General features: G+C 38.9%; 1 protein-coding gene across 1 annotated transcript; it reads right to left on the bottom strand.

Moving 5' to 3' along the window:
* Positions 1-17,224: 17,224 nt before the first annotated feature.
* On the bottom strand, positions 17,225-24,305 carry LOC139145692 (macrophage migration inhibitory factor homolog). The gene is made up of 3 exons (XM_070716996.1): positions 24,040-24,305; positions 18,093-18,268; positions 17,225-17,464 (listed from the first exon to the last, which is right to left on the bottom strand). The coding sequence occupies exons 1-3, from the start codon at positions 24,145-24,147 to the stop codon at positions 17,401-17,403; spliced, it is 348 nt and encodes a 115-aa protein (XP_070573097.1). The 5' UTR covers positions 24,148-24,305; the 3' UTR covers positions 17,225-17,400.
* Between the last annotated feature and the right edge of the window lie 161 nt (positions 24,306-24,466).

Consider the following 24,466-nt stretch of genomic DNA (forward strand, 5'->3'; position numbering starts at 1 on the left):
CCAACAGATTTGATGACCAATCCATCTTATAAATGGACCATACCGCTCAAAGACGTCATTAGAACCTTTGCAAGTGAGAGACATAAACTTTAGGCAAACGAAATACAGTAGGTAATCGAATTGTGAGTGCCCTAACTACTGTATTTACTCTAAAGAGTTAGTTATTTTATCCATCGTATTGATGCTATCATTTGTGTTAATATACACATAGACAGTCATATTTGATAGAAAAAAATGTTTTTATGATCTGCGCATCACAAATTATTCCTTTTTAAACTTCTCAATAACACCCAGCTTATTCATCGTACCATGAGTTGTTTATCTATGAGCTTTTTTATTTCAAAAATAAACTTGATCACTAAAATCTTTGAAATATGATAACTCTCGTGTTAGTAAAGACATACCAAGTATATTCTTTTGTTTGATGGACTACAAGTGTGATTTTACTTCTACAAAGCATGGGAGGAATACAAAACATGGGAGGAATACAGAAACAGTCTTTAGAGCAGAATACATCGAAATCTTTACTGATACCACATCGGTGCCTCTGTCAGAAAAAAGGTATTTTCAATTAAGATAGAGAACGACCTTATCTAGAAGCAAAGCCGGATTTTCTTGTTGATTGTTAGTAATGTGGTGACGGGTTTTTGGAAATAAGATATTCCCATACAATTCCTAAAGCAGGATCACCTAGTCTTTTGGTTCAGTTCAATGACAAAACGACATTGAAATAAAATCATAGGTATGTCAGAATCATAGTCACTTTACACAAATTCAAGGGCAAATGGCAATACCTGGACGCAAATGGTGTGATTTGTTTTTGTTTACAGAGGCCATGGATATCAGTTAGAGAGGACTATATTTGAAAGGGAACATTGGTCAATCATGATTGATGCTTTCGAGTGTTTCTTCCTCAATATAATCTTTTTCTGCACTTGTCTGTAATCAAAAGCAACAAGTACGTGATCAACAAGAAAATGTGAAAACATTCGGTTCGAACAAAAATATCGATAAATCACATTTCAAACGTAAGTTATATAAATGTTTAAAATCATAAACAGTCAAAGTGAATGAGACGAAAACCCTACGATTAGCAATATTTTTGTTTAAAGCACATTAGATTTTACATTTGTTTAGGATCCCTACGACCTAAAGGAATGTGGTAAGCATTTTGGAGAGCAAGATTCTCTGTAATTTGAAATCGCCGGTCAGCCAAAACCCAGAACAAACGTAAATGTATTTCTGATATGTTGTACATACCAAACTAGGGAAATAAAGTGCTGATGATTGATTGATTGATTGGTTGATTGACTTGAGTATAAATATTTCCAACAAGATAAATGAATATGATGCATTTTCATTGCTCCACGGTGACGATATCCGAGTGAAAATAGACACAAATGTTGTGTTGGACAGTATAAATTACAAAGTACACATGAGTATGTGGAACAGCAGAATGACTGAAATGATTATTCACACCAGTGAAAAAAAAATTGTTCCTTTGATTTTTTATAACTAAACTACAGAAGCACCAGGCGATTTCCTCTTTTTACTTACCTGGTTGATCTACCAGGTACTAAGTTACATTATTACTGATGACTTAGAGTCTATTATTTACAAACTGATTAACTTCAAGACATAGGCAACTCCAACTGCGTTGTACCACGTGAAAATACACAATTCAACTTGTTGATACCGTGTTCCTCCGATTCTAAGACCCCGCCCGTTTATAAGACCCCCCAGGATTATTTTATCGATTCGTAATTGGCCGTTAGTTCGTTTATAAGACCCCCCAGGGGGGTACACCCGTATTCTGACTGGAACAATAGAGCCTTTGTCATGTAATGAGACAAGGATATCCGCGACACCTGCGCTGCTTATCAAAGTCACAAACGAGTGCCAAAGTGAAGTATCAAACTCAAAACAAGCACACTATTGTTTGGTGTTGGAACGTGTCAATCGGGAACGGTTCTATCTTCCTGGCGATAAAACTACACTTCGATTTCGCTACCTAAATGAACATTAAAAGAGTCGGATTTTTAGCATCTCGATTTAGTACAATGTCGTCTTTTCGTTACTGTCATTTTTCTACCGTCAAAATAAGCAGATTTTTGAACATCTTGATCTAGTACGTATCGAATATTTCGATGCCATTTGGCTACCATAACATGAACATTACGATAGTCGGGTTTTTGAACGTGTCGATCAAGTACGATTCGCTCATTTCATCACGATCAAACAACCACAGTTTACACTCACACAAACACAAACAAGTTTGGGTATCGGTAGTTCTCTTTTTGGAGACTGTTGTGGCCCTAAAAAGGGCCGTTTCATTTTTTGGTCAACGGCATGATTTTGTCTGTTTTACTGAATATGTACAGTGAAAACAGTACCTCGGACTAATTGCTTTGCAGAGGTACGGCCGCATCATTCGCCAAAAAACCGACGTGACATTTCTGTGCCATGCCAACTCTTGGAGAATGGATGAATGCTTTCTTCTTTGCCTTCAAGTAGTACTTCTTGTTGACTGACAAGTCACGATCGATGATATTTGAAAGTAACCGTGCTGCATCTCGCTTCAAACTTGCAACTTTGCGACCATCTTGAACAACGGCTACAGCATTTCGGTCGTGTATGTTGTCTGCATCACGGCGAAGTTCATACGGCAAACCAAGTTCTAGCTGATTGCGACGGTAGTAAGGCATGCCGACAGCGAGAATGTTTTGAATAATTACTTTTTTCTTGCCCATGACGATTGTGCACTGTCTAATGACTTGTCAGAAAATAAAGTCTACGATAAATCGACGCATTTTTATAGGATCCTCAGACGATGTCCAGAATCCTTTTGTCGCCGTCATCAATAGAAAATTTGGGATGTGTGAATGACACAAAGCTTTGAACTTGCGTCGCTCAACTTTTACACTTTTGTTTTCATACTATCGAGACAAAAGACTGCGGCACATGAAAAAGTTATTCTTTAAATGGTGTGCTTTTAAAGATTTTTTCGACAGTTTTCTATCAGGTAAGTTATCTTTTGTAATCATTGTGAATAGCTGCAAGTTTTCTCTTACGTTCAACTTTACCGTATAAGTAACCAGTGAAAAATATATATATCATTGGTATCGTAAAATCTTTCAAAAAGACTACACATTGCGTACAATTCCCGACAATCAAGAAGATGAAATCTATCCGACGAAGCTACACCGTAGAGCAGAAACTTCATATTTTGAAGACCATCGAAGATAAAGGTCTCAGTCTCCATGTCGCAGCTCTTCAATTCAAGATTGGTCGAAACCAGATTCGCGATTGGAAGAGAAAGCGCAACGATCTGCAACAGTTTCGTGTTGGTGGCCAGAAGAAGAAAAGGAGGATCCATTTCGGGCGCCCCCCTCTTAGTTCTGAAATCGACCACGAAGTGTTCGAATTTCTCAACGAAGAGCGAGTCGAGGGCAGAGTCGTAACGAACACAATGCTACAGTCCTTTGCAGCTGAGCGGGGACGAGTTCTCAATCTCGATTTCAAGGCGTCCGACGGCTGGCTGAGAAGATGGAAGGCACGATTTCACGTTGGCATTCGAAAGGGTAAGAATCATTACAGTGATTTGAGCAGAAAAGATCGCATTTTACTAGAAATGAAACGGAGAAATGAATGCTTAAAAGACAAGGCAAAGCAAAGCTATGAAAAACCGAATCAGCCTATTTTATTGTAGAAGTCTTGTATGTTCAGTTAACCATGCCTAACTCGACATGCCTATCCGATACTGATGTTGAGATTTGTGTATTTTTTCTCAGGTACAAATGACTCCCAGAAGTTGCCAGAAGACTACACAGAGCATCTGACAGCATTCAGAGAAGATATAAACGATCTGAGACGTCGGCACGATTATACCATGTATAACATCGGTAACATGGATGAAACGATGGTTCGTTTCGACAGTTGCCCATCATCAATCAACAACGTTAGAGGGGAGCGTTCAATACGTGCCAAGAAGAAAGGTTTCACGGTGGCTTTGAGTGCACGTGCTAACGGAGAAAAAAATCCAGCACTGATTATTTTCAAGTAAGTCTCATTCAAGTTTCGTAGAGAAGTATTTGTCGGTGTATTCGATCTGGTCTGATTGTATACAGTCATGCGTAAAATTTTACCAAAGTTAGCAACTACTTGTAATTTAGGAGCTTACAAAATTATCAAGCATGATATCACGACATAGCAGATTACATATTGAAATGTCTACTTTTTTCCTTTTCAACAGAGAACGGAATGGCAGATTTGGTAGTTACACTGCTAAGGACTCCATGCAAAAGTCTCATTCCCCGCCGGCACAAAAACTTCCAGAGACTGAAGGAGCCATAAGCGACAGCACTGGAATAATTGCAATGCAGAAATTTGTATTTTCCACCACTTCATTTTTTTTTCTAAATCAGCTAAAGTAGAAACGGTGATTCTGTGAACAAGTTATTCATTCTTCCTGGAAGTATTTTACTGTGTGTGGGACGGCTGTGGTGTTGACTTAATCAATTAATCCGCTGATACGGATAGCCGATTAGCAAGTTTTTACAGTGTTATGTACAAAAGTTGGAGAGGCGATGAGGACTTGTAGGTAATAAAGAAGAAGTCAGACGGTTTGGAGTCAAAATCTGTACTTGAAGTATCACAGTCAAAATAAATAAAATAAAATAAACCCGTGCGTGCACAAAGAACCCCATCCCTCCCCACCCCCGGGGACTGCCTCCTTTACCCTGTGGCAAAAGACAGCCTCGGGGACAAATCTGTTCGCCAGCAGAGCTATCAGCCCAGGGTAAAAAATACGGCTAGTATTATTGCGAACGTCAAAATGAACCGGAGATCAACTTTGATAAGCCCCTATCAATTTCCCTCGCAATCTTCCAATATCCCTTGGAAAACACCGCGGTACTTCGGTCAGTGTTGCCGATAAACAGGCCAATAAACATACTAGACGCCTGCTGTGTTACCGCCATTCGATCTCCCTTCTATTTCTGGCTCCCTTTCCGGAAGAAACCATTTTGAAGCCCAAAGTGGTTGACAAGAAATGAAATAAAGCATGCGATTCTAAGACCTTTAATTGTAATATTAATTTGAAACTCGATTTTTCACAGAACTTGTTTTGCATTGTTACGTGCGTTTATCCTGTTATCGTGAAGTATTTCCCGTATGCAGTCATGTCACATGACATACTTTACCCAAACTTGAATAGTAAATTCCATGAGCTTGCAAAGTAAACAAATGTCAGTGTGAGAGCACATGGATGGGCAATGGCAATGTTTCAAGTACAGGTTGAGTTCCATGGTAAAATTAGAAACATTCACACGGAACGACTGAGATACAGCCAGTTGGTATATCTAGTGACAGACAATGTCGTTGTACTGAGTGAGGCCCTGATTTGACTTTCGGCCGGCCGGTGAACTTCTACTCGTGGAAATGCCCAGTTCTCCGGTATTTCATTATGACATCGTTCACAGTGCTGAGCATGCGATGCATTTCTGTGGCGATACTGGTTTGGGAAACGCCATGTTAACCATTTTTCTATGATGCTCTTTCTTGCCTAAAAATCCATTGTAAGGCAAACTGACGTCGACAGAAAAAAAAATATTCTCACGATCTTATGAACTGGCATACACTGATCTCTCTATACTGGCCCTAATGCAGCCTGTGCACATACTGATCGGCCAACCATAGATAAGACAGCAAAACTTAGCCAAAATTTCCGAGATTAACAGACACAGTGTTTTATATCGCTGTTTTAAATCAAAGTGATTACACAATCTCTGGATACAGAAATGGCATTTTGGTGAAATTTCAGCATCAAAAAAATCCTAAAACTTGACATGAGGACGTCATGTGCCGATCAGCAGCATAGTGCACGTGTGAACTGGCATTTATTGACTCATGCCATGGACTACATAGAGAGTAGAAAACCTGTCGATGATTGACTGCACGGAAAAGCAGTCTGCATCTTGTGAAAACAACAACATAGCAGTGAAAATTGTAATAGTCACCAGTAAAACTCTTCACAGATGAAAGGATAATTGCTTAAAACTAATACACTTCATGTCCAGAGAATGAAAACTAACACTCAACTAACATCGTGGTCCGTGAATGAAAATAAACAATGGCGGACGTTACTGCGTAATGAACTATACTATTTAGGTGACGGGGGTGGGCAGGGTCAAAGGATCAAGAAAGTACTGGAAAAACGTGTCATTTTCCTAACGATTCTGTCTCGGGAACTCCAGCGTTTCCATTGTTTTGTGGTATATAACAAGTGTGCCATGAGCTTCGTTGAATACACTGATATCAAACAGCCATAGCTGTAAACTGGCGCAAAATGGTTTGATCTATGCAGAAGCTTGCATAGGGAGATCGAATGGAGATAGCACAGCAGGCGCAGTGTATATACAGACCAAAGTACCTCGGTGTTTTCCAAGGGATATTGGAAGATTGCGAGGGAAATTGATAGGGGCTTATCAAAGTTGGTCTCCGGTTCATTTTGACGTTCGCAGTAATTAGATCGGATTCGAACTCACAACATACCGCATCCACTCGCCTAGCAGAGCAGCAACACACAGAACCGCTCTGCCAAATCCCCACTCTCTAAAAGGATCGTTTTCAATCGGATTCGAACTCACAACATACGGCATCCAGTCGCCTAGCAGAGAGACAACGGACAGAACCGCTCCGCCAAATCCCCACTCTAAGAAGAGTGGTTCAAACCGGGCTAAGTTGTTACATTTTCAGCTCACGTGTTCACACACGTGAGCTTATGTCGCAGCGATGTCTGTCTGTCTATCTGTCTGTCTTTGTGTCTCTCTGTTGGTCCAATATCTCAAAAACTGCTGATTAGATCAGAATAAAATCTCGTACATAGATCCAGTTAGCAAATGGCAAGAACAGATTAGTTTTTAGTAGGTGTGGCTTGCATACTTTTTGCTCCTTTGCATAATTAATGATTTAGAAAAAACGGATATACATTGAGAACGTGTTCACACAATTTGATGAGATTTGCTACAAATGTTGATCACATTAACATATATCAGCTGTGAAATATATCAAGGGACGACATTAAATGTAATTCCTAATTTGCATATTTAATGAACTTTCCTAATTAGGGATATTTATCTGAATTGACTTGACCAAAGTTGACGAAACTTGCTATGTACATTGAAGATACTATGATATAGCATTATTGGAAGTTAATAAGCATTTTCAGGCAATTCCTAATTTACATATTTAATGAACTTTTCTAATTAGGGATATATATCGATTGACTCAACCAAACTTGACGAAACTTGCTACGTACATTGAAGATACTATGATACAACAATATTCAAAGCCATTAAGATTTTACTTCGGCCAATTCCGAATTTGCATATTTAATGAATTTCTCTAATTAAGAATATTTATCTGAATTTACTCGACCAAAGTTGATGAAACTTGCTATGTACATTGAAGATAATATGATATAACATTATTGAAAGTCATTAAACATTTTTACATCAGCAAATTCCTAATTTGTATATTTAATGAAATTTCCTAATGAAGGATATATATCTTGATTCAAGTTGATTGACTAGACCAAAGTTGACGAAACTTGCTTTGTACATTGAAGACACTATGATTACATTATTCAAAGTCATTTAGCATTTTTTTCAGCCAATTCCTAATTTGCATATTTAATGAACTTTCCTAATTAGGGATATATACCAGAATTTACTTGATCAAAGTTAGTGAAACATGCAATGTACATTGGTGATACCAGACAAATCAATATTGAAAGTCATTTTGCATTTCCGTGTCAGGTAACCACAATTTCGTGGTCAAGATGACCCATTGCCTTTGTCATTTCGATATATTCTTGGACCTGGTAAATTTCATAGTTACCTCGAATGATAATGATTATTGGACCTGATTTGATGTATATTGCATATCTGATGATGTGGTGAACATTGTTCATGATGTTGATCATGAACACTTTCAATGAAGTTGCAAAAATGTAGCAAAGGTTTAAAAATGTACACAAAACAGCAATATTTGATGAAACATGTGAGCATTTTCAGTTCATATCTGGTTCTGACTGCGACCGCTCCACACGTTGTAGAGTTCTGAAGCACTCACGCTCGTACACTCACTATCACACATCGCAAACACAAACTTTATCGAAGCAATGAATACATCGCTTAAACTGGGCGAAAGACAGTCTCGGGGACAATTCTGTCCACCAGCAGAGCTATCAACCCAGGGTAGAAAATACGGCTAGTTTTCAATCGGATTCGAACTCACAACATACGGCATCCAGTCGCCTAGCGGAGAGGCAACAGATAGAACCGCTCGGCCAAATCCCCACTCTAAGAGGCTTGTTTTCAATCGGATTTGAACTCACAACATACGGCATCCAGTCGCCTAGTGGAGAGGCAACAGACGGAACCGCTCTGCCAAATCCCCACTCTTAAAGAAGAGTGGTTCAATAACCGGCTAAGTTGTTACATTTTTCTGACTGCAACCACTCCACACGTTGTAGAGATCTAAAGCACTCACGCTCGTACAATCACTACCACATATCACACAATATTTTAGCCCACTTATGCAGGCGGCAGCAAACTTGTTGATCGTTATATATGTAGCATTTATGCACAACACTGGGGTAAAACGATGTTCATTCACCATTGTGCAACAACTAGAGTTATCAAATTGGTATAAAAACTCCAAAAGGTTCAATGGAATTGATATGAGCCCATTCATAATCTTCATTCGATTAATTTACACCTTAGATGTTCATGTTGTAAGTGGCATAGCTGTTAAAAACAACAGTCGATAAATTCCCTAAATCTTATGATTTTTCTGCATTTCAGACAGTGTTACTGCTGGGCTGTCACTGACCATGATGCTCTATTCAAAAATATGTAGCAGGTTTTGCTTATGAAGGGTATAATTAAATTACCATACCCTGCAACATACCACACCCGCTCAGCTAAGCATATATGGAATTAAAGATGATCAGGCAAGTACTATACATTGACTTTCCTCGGATAAAATTTCACACTTTGATATGTTTAACTTCCAAATATTTAATAGAATAGATTTAGATCTACTATTTTCATCCATAAGTTTTGATTAAACCCTAGCACCATTTACATATTGTCAGACCAACAGTCTAGACGGTGGATGTGGTGTGGACGTTGGGTGCTGGCAGATTGCCTCTTGGTTTACTGATCACTTGGTGGACTTGCTACCATATATCCTGGAATATCAGTGAATACTACTCGGATTCTGTAGATTTGAGAAAGACAAAAGTTTCTAGTCAAAAATGTCAATTGCAGAGTAATATTTGCTGTGCAACAAAATATTTGTAACTTTTGCTCATATTTTCCTGAAGGAAAGTTCAAACCATTTTTTCACAATCATGGATAAAAGTCAGCAATCAACATGCAAACTTTGGATTTAGATAAACAAATTACCTCAAATAAATTTATTAATATTTGAAACTCAAAATGGCAGCTATATTAAGTCTCTGGGGAAAATCAAATTTTGTAATTTTCAGAAATAAAGACAGCAAAAACTATCCTTTAATTCCACATGTCATATGGCAATAGAATCTTCCAAACTAAGCAGTACCAGTGAGTCTGTGACTCTGTATTTCTGTAGAGTGAATGTAAATAATACTGACTACTGCGCATACACTGACTTATAGTACTCTGAGTAAATGATAAATAGTCCCAGCTATGCCTAAGAGCATTTACAGAAGAGGAAAGACCGTATGATTTGTGTTAAATATCTCCTATGACTCCTTATGCCTGTATAAGAATGTACATTTGGGTCTTAAAGTCTTTCAAGCTTTGGCTGAGCTTGTATCGTACAAGTGATTCAAATGTTCATTTCATCATTGCTTACCTGCTGAAAGGAATCCCTGTCTTCGCTGTGACAAACTTGAATATATCATCGGCATACTTCTGGTTGTTTCTATTCTCTCCAAACCTATCAATAGTGCTCAATTGGACAATCATGGCTGGGTCAAAGCTTCCAGCGCAGCTGACGAGAATGCCAGTGTGTATTATGATAGATACTCTCTGCATGATTCCATCAGCCAAGACAAACAAGTAAAAACAATGATGGTTGATTATTGCCAGGAAATGTTCCAATTCACTGGAAGGGAAGTTATTCAGATCTTTGCTGGTGACTCAAAAAGGGAGAAATAAGCCTAAAAACATCTGCATCACACATTTCACTGATACTTAAGGTAGCGACTCAGTTTCATTGTCACTTATTTTCAATCCTCATTTTCACAAAGAAGACGTGGTCACACACCCGACATGTGGTACTTTTTTTATCTGCTCGGTCACCGAAGAGTTCAGAAAATTTGTTAGTTTTTCAAAAACAGTGCGCATACGGCTGTTTTACTCAAAAACACGTGTTTTTTAGTTTTTTTACTCAAAAAAGTGTAAGTACAAATCTCCAATCGGCCTTGGTGATCTGTTTACGGCAATCGACGGCTGGGTATACTGGGCAAAAAACCGTGTCCCCGATTTTTGAAATTCGCTTTTGTTTTCGCACAATGCACCTTCAAAGTGTCAACTTGACGTTTTTTGCATAAATTATCGGCCTTTATTCACGTTTGTCAGGATATCTTCACTTCCAGGCCCTTTATCGGAAATCTGAGACACGGTCTTTCAGATATATTCATTCACTGTCCACAGGTGAAAAATCAGGCTAGTCTGTCCAGGCGCCGCCGACTTATACTTATTTGAATAATGTACGCACTGCCAAAAACGGAACTGAGAAAATCGACGATTTGTGTAAACGACCTATGCGTCACACATTGTGACCAAGAAGTCCGACTCGCGCACTATTTTCTGCGAATTTTCTTATACCAGGAATAAGTTGAAGTATTTAGAGTCAGTTTTGAGAATTGTGAATATGTTTAGGATTGCAGATCGTGTGAAAATAGAAAGAAATTATACACTGAATTGGCAAATGCTTCGTGCCAGCAGTGGGTGGTATTTACACAACAAACACAGAGGGGTACTTAGCGATTTAATCCATTTTTGGAACGTTTAACTAGCATATTAACTGTATACTGTTAACTCAACGGTTACAATCTGGTTACCAGTGTTCACAGTCAAGACGAAGACGTCGAAACTTGTGTAAAAAAGTCTATCAGATCGAGACCTGTGTGCTGTCGTCGCGCGATCGCGTCGGGCATTCACTTGTTCTTGACTCAAGTTGTCTACTTCCTGTCTCGCGATCGGCAATTTATGCATGTTCTTTGTGAAAAGTGATTGTCAAGTTCATGTTAGCGCCGACACTGTGCGAACGGGACGTCACTTGCTAGTTTTCCTACCTCAATACAAGATGAGACGAACACATGTAACTCTTGACAACATAAAATGTCTGTCGTATTTTCTTAGCTTTTGCACCGCACTGCAAACTTGTCGCCCTTCGTTACGACGGGAGAGATTGACTCGTGTTATTTTTTCAAACTTTATTTATGTGTTCTTGTACCGATTTTATCAAACTAATAATAATCACGCCGTAGCGTAAAACAGTGCAGGCTGTCATCGACAGCGTGTTCCGAGAGACAGAGTATCGACTAGTCTACAGTGGAGTCACTCGACTTGCGCAATACCAGAGCACACATAATTATTTCGGAGATTTTTACTTTTAGTCAAACTTTCGATGACTGACCTCATATAGCAAAAATTGCTAGTTTCGGCACTTCTAGAAGTTGAGCCGGGTTTGTTTTACGTTCAGTGTTGAGGTCCAGCTAGCAGCTGTGGAGTCTGCGGGTAATTGATAAGTTTAGACAACACGCACACAATAATCATTTGTGAACCCTCGCAATTCATGTTTGACGTAATTTAATTTTTGGGTTATATTTAAAGAAAGAAAAGGCATGAAATAAAAAAAAATATTTGCATTTCGTTCCGAAAAATTAGCAGATCGGTGAACTTGCTCTTGTGACTCTACATTATGAGTGTATGAACTCCTGCACTGGCTTGGGAAACTCCTTGACATAAATGTCACTTGTTGTCGGGTACGGTGTTGTTCAAGGTTTCTCAGCAGACACGAAAAGACTGCACGATAGAAAACTCGAGTTTAAAAATATAAAATTAAAAGAACACGATACTAACACCAAGCATGTACAGCAAGAGTGATAAAATTATCGCAACTAACAGAAGTTTCATCTCGCTCAGGCTAATTTTTGGACTCGGGTATGCAATCAGCATAGCCTAATATGTTCGAAAAACAGCGTGTCAAATACTTTCATAGTTGTCTCCGTTATCGTCTGCGTCCTCGGCCAAATCTGACTCTTCACTGCATTCTTGATCGTTATTGCAGGGAGTATGAGCCAAAGTCGGACTGTTTTACATTTAAATCGACCTTTGCGCACGTTGCCGTCTTTTTCAGGTCCGCTTTTGTGGACCTCGCTTGCTTTTTCGACGGTATGGAGCGCGAGCGCCGGCTTTGGTCTGCTCGACGTGTTTGCCGTACCGATACATGCGGAGTTCAAAACGCTGAGCATAACGTTGAATCTAGCGCATGCGCACTATACCGCAAAGGCTATACATAATCTCTGCGTGTTTATCAAAGATATCGTGGTCGGTAATCCGCGACCGTTAAGACAAAAGGGAAATAATGGCACGCGGTGTAGCTGATAGTTTGCCATTTAGTAATATTTCAGGAATTTCCCGGTACGATGTGACCCAACACCTTTCCCCAAAAGAAAGACCACGTGTCAGTGGTTCGAAATTTGAAATAAAAAAAAAATTGCTAAAATTGACCTTTGAACCTGAGTCGCATCGTTAAGAAACTCACATGAATTGGCATTCATAAGAAGTAGTGATTATAAAGATTAAAACATCGCTTTGTAATGTTTTGTCCCTCCTAACCGATATATCCGTGAATGGATTTCATGTGTTGAGTATAGAATGCCCATATTGCATTGGATTGTAAACAAATACAAAATAAAGCATAATGTTCATCTTCTTGATGATTACATCATCCAAGACAAACAAATCAATTATTGCCAGAAAATACTTCCATTTGCCAGAAAGAGGGTTTTAGAATTTGATGTTTGAAGTTCGTTTATGGTGGCCACTCTGAAGGGGATGAAACAACTGTTTAAATATCAGGGTCAGACTTCCCAACCTACAAGAGCTCTGCAAATGATAATGATAAATATTGCAGACAAGGACTTTACTATTTTAAATTTGAAGATGGGTTTAAAAGACTCACATGACCAAGCAAGACAGCGGGCATCGGAGGAAAACTTGTTCCATCATAATAAAGCAGAAATGGAAAAGGTGCGATAACCATAGTTTATCCTTATGCCCTTGTGATGTGACACCTACCAAGAAGTAATTTGGTGGATGGACGAATTCGAAGACCACGGCCAGGGACATTAAAATCAACAAAGTTTTTTTGATGTGTGCTCATTTTCAAAGCTCTTGGAGTAAGAAAAAAAAACATTTCGCCATCTTCCTTTTGTTTGAAATTCGAATGGTATGGTAAGCTGTAAATGTGAAAATAATGCGGATGGTAGCCAGCATATCGCAATGTGGAATGTCCATTTCGGTAAGTTGATGAACTCTTTGAAGAATTCAATACACAGTTCAAATGTTCGTGTAGCACTGGCATGTACTCTGTGTGTAAATTGTTAGCCAAGTAGTTTTGAGGAAATAAGCCAAATTACTCGAAAACTAACTTAAATCAGATAAATCTCATGGTTGACATGGTTTGAGTGCCTAACGTATGCTGATTCCAAATTATTTGTACACTTTGCTCTTTTTTTCTGAAATGATGGTGTATGGCTAAGTTCCTAACAACCCATCAGTATTATTCTTTTTCCACTTGGGAAAGATAAGACACGTGATCTTTCCTGGACCTATTGCTTTGACTAGCGTACATTTAAGTTATTAAAATGTTCTTTTTTAATAGCTGTGAATACTACTTAACTGCATCTGATAATCAGTTAAGCTTCAAACGAAGTAAGGCATTTTCATTTGAATCTTATTTTTAAAAGGAACCAAATTACAGTTCAGTGTTTCTTTGTTTTCTTTATTACTTCTCACCGTCTTCCTTCGGGGAAGAGCTAGGTTGAGGACGTCGGGATACAGAAACAATGTCGGGGCTTAGTCTTCAAAGATATTACCGTGTATTTCTTACACCATGTATTACATTTCACCGTCTCCCTTCGCGCAAAAGCTAGGGAGACGACGTCTAGATACAGTGTAGAGGCTTATAGTCTTCAAAGATATCACCGTGTATTTCTCATACAAAGATGTTACATACTGCCAGGTGTTGTCCCTTCTTCTGCCTGCTATCTACCTGCCCCCTACCCTTGTGTTCGTAAAGACACCTCCTATATACCGAGATCGATATCGGATTCTCCACCTTGTTTTACAATTCACTGTCTCCCTTTGGGGAAAGCCAACGAGAGGACGTCGGCATACAGACAGTGTAGAGGCTCAAAGTGTTCAAAGTTAACACCGTTTATATCGTAAACCAAGAAGTTACATCCTGCCAGGTGTTGTCCCTTCTCCTACCTGGTATCTCCCTGCTCCCCTCTACCTTTTGCCCTTGTGTTCGTAGGCCTAAAGACACCTCCTATATACAATCTGTACATGTTATTTACATGCAGTTAAAATGCAAACTCGTCATTAGTGTCGCTCCGTAGTAATGACGTATTTGTCGCCAACGCTCATATCAACGGCCAAGACCATAAACACCAGAATAATTATTTACTTGTTAGGTTTCTCACATTCTGTATCGCTATCGTACATCGTTCATGATCATTGACCTTAATACAGAATTAATGATGTCAAAGTGAATGACCAATGTTACAGTAACACCTCCATGTCAAAAAGGCACTTACTTGACAGGGTTCATCATACACGTTCATGAAAAGAAATTATTAGTCGACATGTTCCACTTTCAACTGTACGACTGCTCTTCTTTTGGTATTCGACTCAGTTTATTTGCTTGGGAAATTCCATTTCTTCCTAATTTTATCTACAAAACGAGGTTCTGCAACGAGGCATTATGTCACCTATCTTTTTTTAATGTTTTCAAGGACGATCTAAATTGGACTTTGCCTAGCTGTGGTTTAGACTGTAAAGTGGAAGTATGTAAATAATTTGTCACGTGACGGTGACATGTGTCTGCTTGCACCATCTATCGAATATTTGACAGAAAACCGTTGAAGTTGAACATATTTAGGCAACAGGCACTCTATTCAGTGGAAGGCAATCGAATCATTCGGAAATCCATTCATCGGTTCGTAGCTTCCGCTGAATGTATGTTCCTTTATTTTATTTGGACATGTAAGAACACGAAATGTTCAGAATATTTACCTTAGCCAAAACATAAAACAGAAAACACACGAGTTTGTTTATTTATAAGAGTGAACCCTGTAATGCTGCTAATTTAAGGATCGGGATCGTGACAATTAGTTGGTCGGTTCACGTACAGGTTTAGATTTTCTTTACATCAGTAGACAGGACACATTCACTTACCGTAAAATATATTACAGAAAGCCATTTTGATGAATTTCGTTTTGATGAAGTCAACATCTTTTTTAATTTCAAAAACTTAAGATAGCTCAGATAAAGACATTCGAAATGAAGCAAACGATAGAATGATGAGAATGATTGGCTTTTACTGATACGTGCACGACACACTCAGTTGTTAATTATCATAATTTCAGTAATTCAGTAATTTGAACACTTTTGTCGCGTTCAAGGCCACGAATTCAACACTTTAGTCATTGCGTCCTGGTTTCGAAAATGTTTTACGCTGTCTGCCAGCTGTACAAACCATACCTTGGTCAGTACTCTTGTTGGCAAAAATATAGATTTGGTGTGAACAATAACATTTCCACAAACTCCATTTTCTACACTAATACAGGATCTTAGATACAGAATGATAGAATGTAATACACAGAACCTTAGAAGGACGGTTGGAATGACAAACCAAACTGCTCTTTTGCAGAGCTCTTCATTCTGTTTTCCTGATACATATTGAGCTCGTAATCGTATGATTTTGGATAATGATTGTTAATATTAAATACGAGTCCAGCAGATTGAATTTCAGGAAGTTTATTAAAATGACAAACTTGTCACATAATGAGAAAATGTGTAACATGCAAAAATAAAATTACAAACTACACATGCCTTATTTTTGTACCAGAGGAAAAAAACATCGTTCCTTTGATTTTTTAACTAAACTACAGAGGCAGCGGGCAATTTTCTGTGTTTTTTTTACTAATAACCAGATGGATCTCCCACTAGTTACATTGCTACTGATGACTTGGAGTCTATAATTTACAAACTGATCAACTTAAAGACAAAGTCAACTCCAATTGCATACCAGGTGAATGTGCTGACTCTATATTCAACTTTTTTATAGTTACCCTGCCCGACTCCATGCAAAAGTCTTATTCCAGCTGGCACGAAAAATTCAAGGGACTGACGAAGTCATAACCGACACCACTAGAATAATTGCAGTGCAGAAGTTTGTATTTTCCACAACCTCAAATGGTGTTTTTTTTTGCAATCAGCTAAAGTAGAAGAGGTGATTCTGGGAACAAGATATTCATTCTTCCTGGCCTTATTGCAAACATGATCACCTGAGAAAACACTACTTGTTGTCAATCTTGTGAGTTACTGCTGTGTTGACCTACATGTTTTATCAGCTTGAACAAATTTTGCATTTCACCATTCAAAGATTGTAGCCCACTTTAGCGGGTGGCAGCAAACTTGTTGATCGTTATACACTGTGGCATTTATGCGCTACACTGAGTGTACACTGGGGGTTAAACGATGTTCATTCACCACGATACCTGAATTTCTCAAATTGGTTTAATAACTCCATAGGTTCAATGGAATTGATATCAGTCTATTCATAATCTTCATTTTATTAATTTACATCTTGGTTTTTCATGTTGTAAGTGGCATAGCTGTTAAAAACAACAGTCGATAAATTCCCTGGATCTTGTGATTTTTCTGCATTTCAGACAGTGCTACTGCTGGGCTGTCACTGACCATGATGCTCTTTTTAAAAATATGTAGCAGGTTTTGCTTAAAAACCTCATAATTACCATACCCAGCAAAATATCACACCCACACGGCTAACAATCTATGTCTAAAAGCATATGTAGAATTACAGATTATCTGGCAAGTACTACACATTGACATTCCTCGTTAAAATTTCACATTTCGATATGTTGAAATTCTAAATATTTAATAAAATAGCCCTAAAATATTTAAAACTACTGTTTTCATTCCAAAGTTTTGATTAAACCATTTACAGATTGTCAGACCAACGGTAAGATGGAAGATGTGGTGTGGAAGTTGGTTACTGGCAGATTGCCTCTGATGTGTTCTTGGCTTACTGATCACTTGGTAGACCTGCTACCATATATCCTGGAATATCAGTGAATACTACTCTGATTCTGTGGATTCGAGAAAGACAAAAGTTTCTGGTCAAAAAAAGACACTTGCAGGGGAATATTTACCATGAAACAGAATATTTGTAACTTTCACTCAAATTTTCCTGAAGGGAAGTTCAAACCTATTTTTTTTATAATCATGGATAAAAGTCAGCCATCAACATGCAAACTTTGGATTTTAAATAATTGAATTACCTCAAATAAATTTATTGATATTTGGAAGTCAAAATGGCAGCTATATTAAGTCTCTGGGGGAAAATCAAATTTTGAAATTTTCAGAAATAATGACAGGAAAAAAATGTCCTTTATTTCCACATGTCATATGGCAATAGAATCTTCTTAACTACGCTGTACCAGTGAGTCTGTGACTCTGTATTTCTGCATAGTGAATGTACATAATAATGACTACTGTAAATACATTGACTTAAAGTACCCTAAGTAAATGATAAATAGTCTCAGCTTTGCCTAAGAACATTTACAGAAGAGGAAAGACTGTATGATTTGTGTTAAATATCTCCTATGACTCCTTATGCCTGTATAAGAATGTACATTTGGGTCGTAAAGTCTTTCAAGCTTTGACTGAGCTTCATATCGTACAAGTGATTCAAATGCTCATTTCATCATTGCTTACCTGCTGAAAGGAATCCCTGTCTTCTCTGTGACAAACTTGAATATGTCATCAGCATACTTCTGGTTGTTTCTATTCTCTCCAAACCTGTCAATGCTGCCCAACTGGACAATCATGGCTGGGTCCAAGCTTCCAGCGCAGCTGACGAGAATGCCAGTGTGTACTATTATAGTTACTCTCTGCATGATTACATCAGCCAAGACAAACAAGAAAAAACAAAGATGGTTGATTATTGCCAGGAAATCTTTAAATTCACTGGAAGGGAAGTTATTCAGATCTTTGGTGGTGAACTCAAAAGGGGTGAAATAACCCTAAAGATATCTGCATCACACAATTCCCTTATACATAAAAAACTCATATATGAACTGGCAAGCATAAGAAAATAGTGATTATATAAATTAAAGCATTGCTAAGTAATGATTTTTCCCTCCTAACCGATACATCCATGAATTGGTTTCATGCGTTGAGTATAGAATATGATTAATAAGATAAACTGCATGGGGATCAAAAATTCATGATATTGCCATTCCATGTTTTATGCACGAAGTTGCCCGTGAGTGTAAATACATCTGCTCAGAAGCAAAATTGTTTAAAGACTTTCGATGGTGATAACTAGTTCCGACCACGACAATTGTTTACTGGGCTTGCGAGAAAAAGATGCAATATTACCAGCATTTGCATTTGAGAGCAAGATATTGAACACGGCCGGAATAAAACAGAGTGATGACAGAGACCATACCCGAGACCTGAAATTGACAACATCATTGAGCGGTGACCCTGAATTGTTAAATAAATGTCGGCAAAATAAAACATCAAATGGCTAGACTTGTTATGAGAGAGAGAGAAAGCGAGAGGTATATGCAGCCACAAACTGATCATGGTTTTTGGGATGTGGTGTCGGTTGCACATATAGGTGCTGCACAGATATCGAAAAAGTATAGATACTTTACCGAAATTTGACTAATTGTATTACAAGAGTAGAACAAAACCAAAAGTGTTAAAGTTACTCTTGAGATGTTGGTTTCACAAGTTTGCTAAAGTTAGATTATCCATGCTTTGAGGCAGTCTCCACATAAAAACAACATGTCTCGCGTAAATTTCATATGGTCCTATGAATTGGACCATTGAATGATTTCAGCGGTGTTAATATTCAATTAATTAGATATATTCAAATCGCGATTTTTTTTCTGGGTGAATGGAGATAGTTTTGTAGTAGTTCTGTAGAAGAATTGATCAGAAATAGTGGAGTATCTTGGTACAACGTCAACACCAGAGGTGGTTATATAGACAAATGTTGTCGCGAGAGGGCTTTCAACACCCCTGTCAAGCATTCTCACATACTGTTTTGAGGAATTTGCCTCTGTGCCATTTCAGGTCTGACTGCTGACGCCGGTGTAAATCTTTGCCCTTGCACACCCGTTGCTAACTGTTCTGAAACATTTTTTCTACTGTAGTTTCTCAAAACAACATTGTCGACACCGTTCAAAAGGCCTGTGTCAGAATGCGGCTTACATGTACGTCATCAGTAATCCCCTTGTTTTGTGCCCATGGTCCTGTAACCTCCTGTATTAATTAAAGGCAATATTGTTGGGTGGCAAGTTGGCAACCTTAGGGTGACCTTAATAACATTTGTTAACATTATGTCAAAATTTGGATATTTATACTTTAGAGGCAATTTTTTCCAATTCTTGGTCAAAACGTCTTCTTCTCTGACACCACTTGTCTAATTGCTCTGAACTTTGACATAAAGGTTACTGTGATCTATTTTAAATTTGATTTATTCAATTTGTGTGAAAAGTTGCATATTTGTATTTTGGGGCAATTTTTCCCATTTTGGACAATAATTCTAATCTTCTTCTCTGAAACTGCTTGTCCATTTGCTTTTGAATTTTGGTATTCAGGTTGCTAGGGGTTACCTTAGTCAGGTTTGTTCAAATTGTGCTGAAATTTTCATGTTTGTATTTTTGGGCCAATTTTTGCTGTTTTTGGTCAAAAATCTTCTCCTCTGTAACCTCTTGACCAAACGGTTTGAAACTTGGTGTGGGTTACTTGGATTGACCTCAGGTTTGTTCAAATCATGGTGAAATTTGCGTATTTGTAAAAAATCTCCTCCACTGAAACAATTAATCAGATTGCGTTGGAACAGTATGAAGACAATTTTTGCCTTTTTGGTTAAAAAATATCAAAAATCTTCATCTTAGCATCTCCTTGTGTAATTGATTTGTATGCAGGTTCCTAGGGGTGACCTTACTCTGATATGTTGAAATGATAAAACTTGCAAACTTACATTTTGGGCAATATTTGCTTGTTTAGGTCAAGCAGAACATTTGTCTGGGCAGTTGAGCTGTTAGTTATCAGGCAAAGTGAAGCATGAATGGTGTATGCCACCAGCAGTAACAGCCAGAACTGATATAAGCACATGTTCACTGATGTGGACTCTTTCCTATCAAAAAAATATCTACAACATGTCTTAACCTGCTAGATGACTTGTTATTTTTTGTATGGTGAGCACTTTTGACATCTGACCCCTCTTTGACAAAAAAGAACATATTTTTATGATAATAAAGTTTTGCTAGAGACCAAATATTCGTTCACTTCCATGTACATTACGATAAAACTTTACAGCCTGTATATGTCATGGAATGGAAGTACAAAAAAAAGAGACAGGAATAAAATGGCTGACTGATTCAGTCTGTCAAGCAATGGTTGAGATAATTCTTGCTGAAAGCTCTGGCGCTCTTTAATCATTTGTCAAAACTGCCATACATACACTGATAAGTGTAGGAGAGGAGATATACCCTGGTAGCTATACTTTCTGTCTGAGAGAAAACTGGAAGACATTTTTTTAGTTTTGATGGGCATCCCTGGCCACTGGGATGGCCACTGGGATGGATACAGGATTGGCCTATATCATATATGTGCATGTATGAATTACATTGGTAGGTACAGCCATGGAGACCTCCATGGTATAGCACATGGGAGCATGGAGTGTCTTTCTGTGTACCATATTGACAACTCCAAGTGCCTGTGGCTACTTCACAATATATTGAGCTGTGCTGCTCTCTGCGCATGGCGAATTGCAAAACCCCACCCTAGATCCCTGCCAGCATTGTGGCATGCGCATGCAGAGCTGACCCTCCAACCATACAACCCTGAATGTTGTTGTTGCGACGTTGCTGCAGTACAGTAACTTGCGTTCTTGGTTGAACGGCACAGGTCAAACCAAAGGTAGGCAAAACCTTGCGACAACATGCAACAAATCTACATGCAGAGCTAGCTAGCTCTCTGCATGGCCAATTAGCCCTGCGTACAACATTGTGTGTTCCCAGCATTATGTGACCTCAATGTGGTGGGACGCCTTATAAGCTGCATGGGAACACACAACATCGTACTTGGGCTATGCATGGCCGGGCTAGGTGATCACTGCAGCACACGGACCCATGACTCGATCTCAAGCCCAAGTCTTTTGTAATAGGGGTTGGCCAGATGTGTATGAGCCCGACCTCTTTTCTCAAGTCATTGGACTGCATAGGGGTAGCTGAAATGTACGTCCCCAGGGATAGGGGCAGGAATAGGGGTGTCTTGGACTCAGCACAGGGTTCTTCGTGCTAATGTTTATTTTTTTTATACATTTGAGTATGATAGTATAAAGATTTATACTACCAGCCTTCGATGTCGTGGTCTTATATTAGCACTTGTTTTGTAACGATTTGTTTTTCTCCTTCACTAAAGGATACCTTTGGCAATCTTACCTGAAGTTTTGTCACTGTGTTGCATCTATTACCTGATGTGCTTGATTGCCTAAGTGGCTGTGGATAATTATAAAGCACGTGCACTGTAAAGGCAACTTCTGTGTTGAGGAGGAGGAAGGGATTTGGCTGTATTTTGATTACCGTGCACAAAAATCGCACTACAAGTTTTCCTATCGCAACATCTCATTCTCACTACATGTTTTTCTATATCGCAAAATATCGCACTACATTGCTTGGCCAGACCATTACGGCACTGGCACCGGCACCAGCATTCTTTTGACATACATGTGAAGCAGTGGGTGCACGAGTAAAATAACGTAACAATAATTTTGTGTGCACTGTTTCATTTCATTCTATTGGTTGCGTCATTGTTGAGTTGGCACTGAACAGAGATTGATTTTAGAGGGCGTATGGGAGGGGGGCGGTCGGAAGCAACTATGCTTGATAGCGTAATCACTGATTGTTGGATGCAGATACAGAATGAGGCTTGACTAGATTTTCACTCTTCCAAACTTTCGTTTAAGCATGGATGTAAAAAATAGAAGGATACAGGACAGTCCTTTGATCCTTTGTTCAAGGGATAGTTGCCGCCGATTCGTTATCTCGTAATCCCGTAACGGGATTAGCGTGTTATTTTATTCATAGCGTGCCTTCGGGTTGTCATCGGTAAACGTCGAGTCTTTCCGTGCATTACCACAGACAGCGTAAAAATAGCGTCTTTCGTGCCAGTAATGTTGTTGTAGCAATACTACGACCTTTTTCTATCTTAACGATGATATGCAGCTCATTGAGGAGGAAAACAATCGACTGCATAGCTCCTGGCTCAATTTCTGTCTCCTGTAAACACGGTATAACAAGAACTGCGCATGTGTAATAACCTTTCCCCTTCTTGAACAATGCGTCAACCCATGCAGAATGGTGACGCGACGCAATGAACTTCGGCGAAAAAATCACCAGGGAATTTTCGGCCAGGTACTCTGATCGATAAACATGACCAGACCGGAAAGTCTATATATATGACTTTAGTTTTGGCGTAACAGTTCTTTCAGCAGTGTCTTTGAACGTCTGGAAACGTGACTTCAAACGGGTGAACCATGGCATGAACGACGAACGCATTTGCACGCAATCCTATGGGGACGAACTATCGGCGTACCGCAAATATAGCCCAACTTTAGAATACGATAACTTCAACGGCCAGGCGAACCAGCACTTAGGACAAACATTTTTTAAGCGTTCATAGCTTGAACCTCCTAATTAATAAAAAATCAGACTCCGTGGTTAGATACTTTGTAAGTTAGAGTAATTTTACGATCAGGGGACTTTATCCAAGTCGGTTCGAAAGAATAGTCATAACTTGGTCAAATATGCGTCGATTTTCTCAGTCTTTGGTTTGTTTGAGCTCTGTTCAGTCTGGGCATTCAACACAAGCAATTTCACAAGTTTGAAAGTTTTTTTTTATGAATTTGGCAACAATAATTTGATGTACACGATATTGTGAGTGAAGTGGGTGTGTCCGAGCCGTCCTGATCGCGGCAACCATGCCACAACTTCAAAGACCAGCGTAGACAAAGAAATAACAATAGGTGTGAAAGGGATTATAGGGCTGTCCTGTATCCTTCTATTTTTTACATCCATGGTTTAAGGGAGGGGGAGGACAAACGCACTTAGTTTTTGTTTACCGTGCGCATGTTTTAACTATCCATGGCCCCTAATGCACCAAAGTAAGTAAGGGTAAATTACTAATCAGTGGACACTGTCATGAGATTATCACCAGATTAACTTTGACATAGTCAATGACGAACAAATCAGCAAGGTATCTTCTGTTATACCTTGCTGGTGTGTTCAAGGTGGTTATTTCCCGCCAAATATGCTAATTTCACCCCAGAGGTCTTATACCAGCAACAAAATACCCTCGCTTGTCGTTTATAAGCTCTATAAATAACCATAGCAAGAAGAAACCTGTGCTGAGACCAGGACCCTACTCTTTGCTCCCACCCCTGGGGATGGATATTTCTGCAACCCCCTATGGGGACTGTCAGGCGAATACCTACTCAAAGGCGCAGCCTAATCGTACGATGCTGTCTGTTCCCCGCGTTATACGATGGGAGGCCGTATAACGCCGGGAACATACAGCATCGTACGCACGGCTATTGCGAACACAAATCATGGTATCTTTTCTAATTCTATGATGCGCTGACCTGTTCAGGTTTATCCAGGATTTTCGCCAGAAGGGCTGACATAGAAGTTGCAAAGTCGTCTGCAATTTTTTCCCTTGGTAAATTGGTAGTGACTGTACACATTGGCATTTTGGCGTGATATTATTGGCTGTACAAATTCGAAGAATAGTATCTACACTTCTTGGTTGTCTACCAAGCTGCAGATCGGACCTGTCGCTATTCAATGCACTGCCAATGTCCGGTCGACGTCCTTGTTTGACACGCTTCAGACTAGTGTATTCAGATGAGGGGCTCAAACATAGAATGGTCCACTTCTTTACCGAATGAAATATATGAATTAGCTAGTTTTTTTCTTGCCCTTAAGTTTAAAGATAAATATTAAATCTAAATTTTATTTAAGTACATATTGAAATTCAAAAGTCAGAAAATCTTCCTCAGTATAGTCCAA

The sequence above is a fragment of the Ptychodera flava genome, chromosome 12 (assembly GCF_041260155.1).
Source record: "Ptychodera flava strain L36383 chromosome 12, AS_Pfla_20210202, whole genome shotgun sequence".
Taxonomy (NCBI): domain Eukaryota; kingdom Metazoa; phylum Hemichordata; class Enteropneusta; family Ptychoderidae; genus Ptychodera; species Ptychodera flava.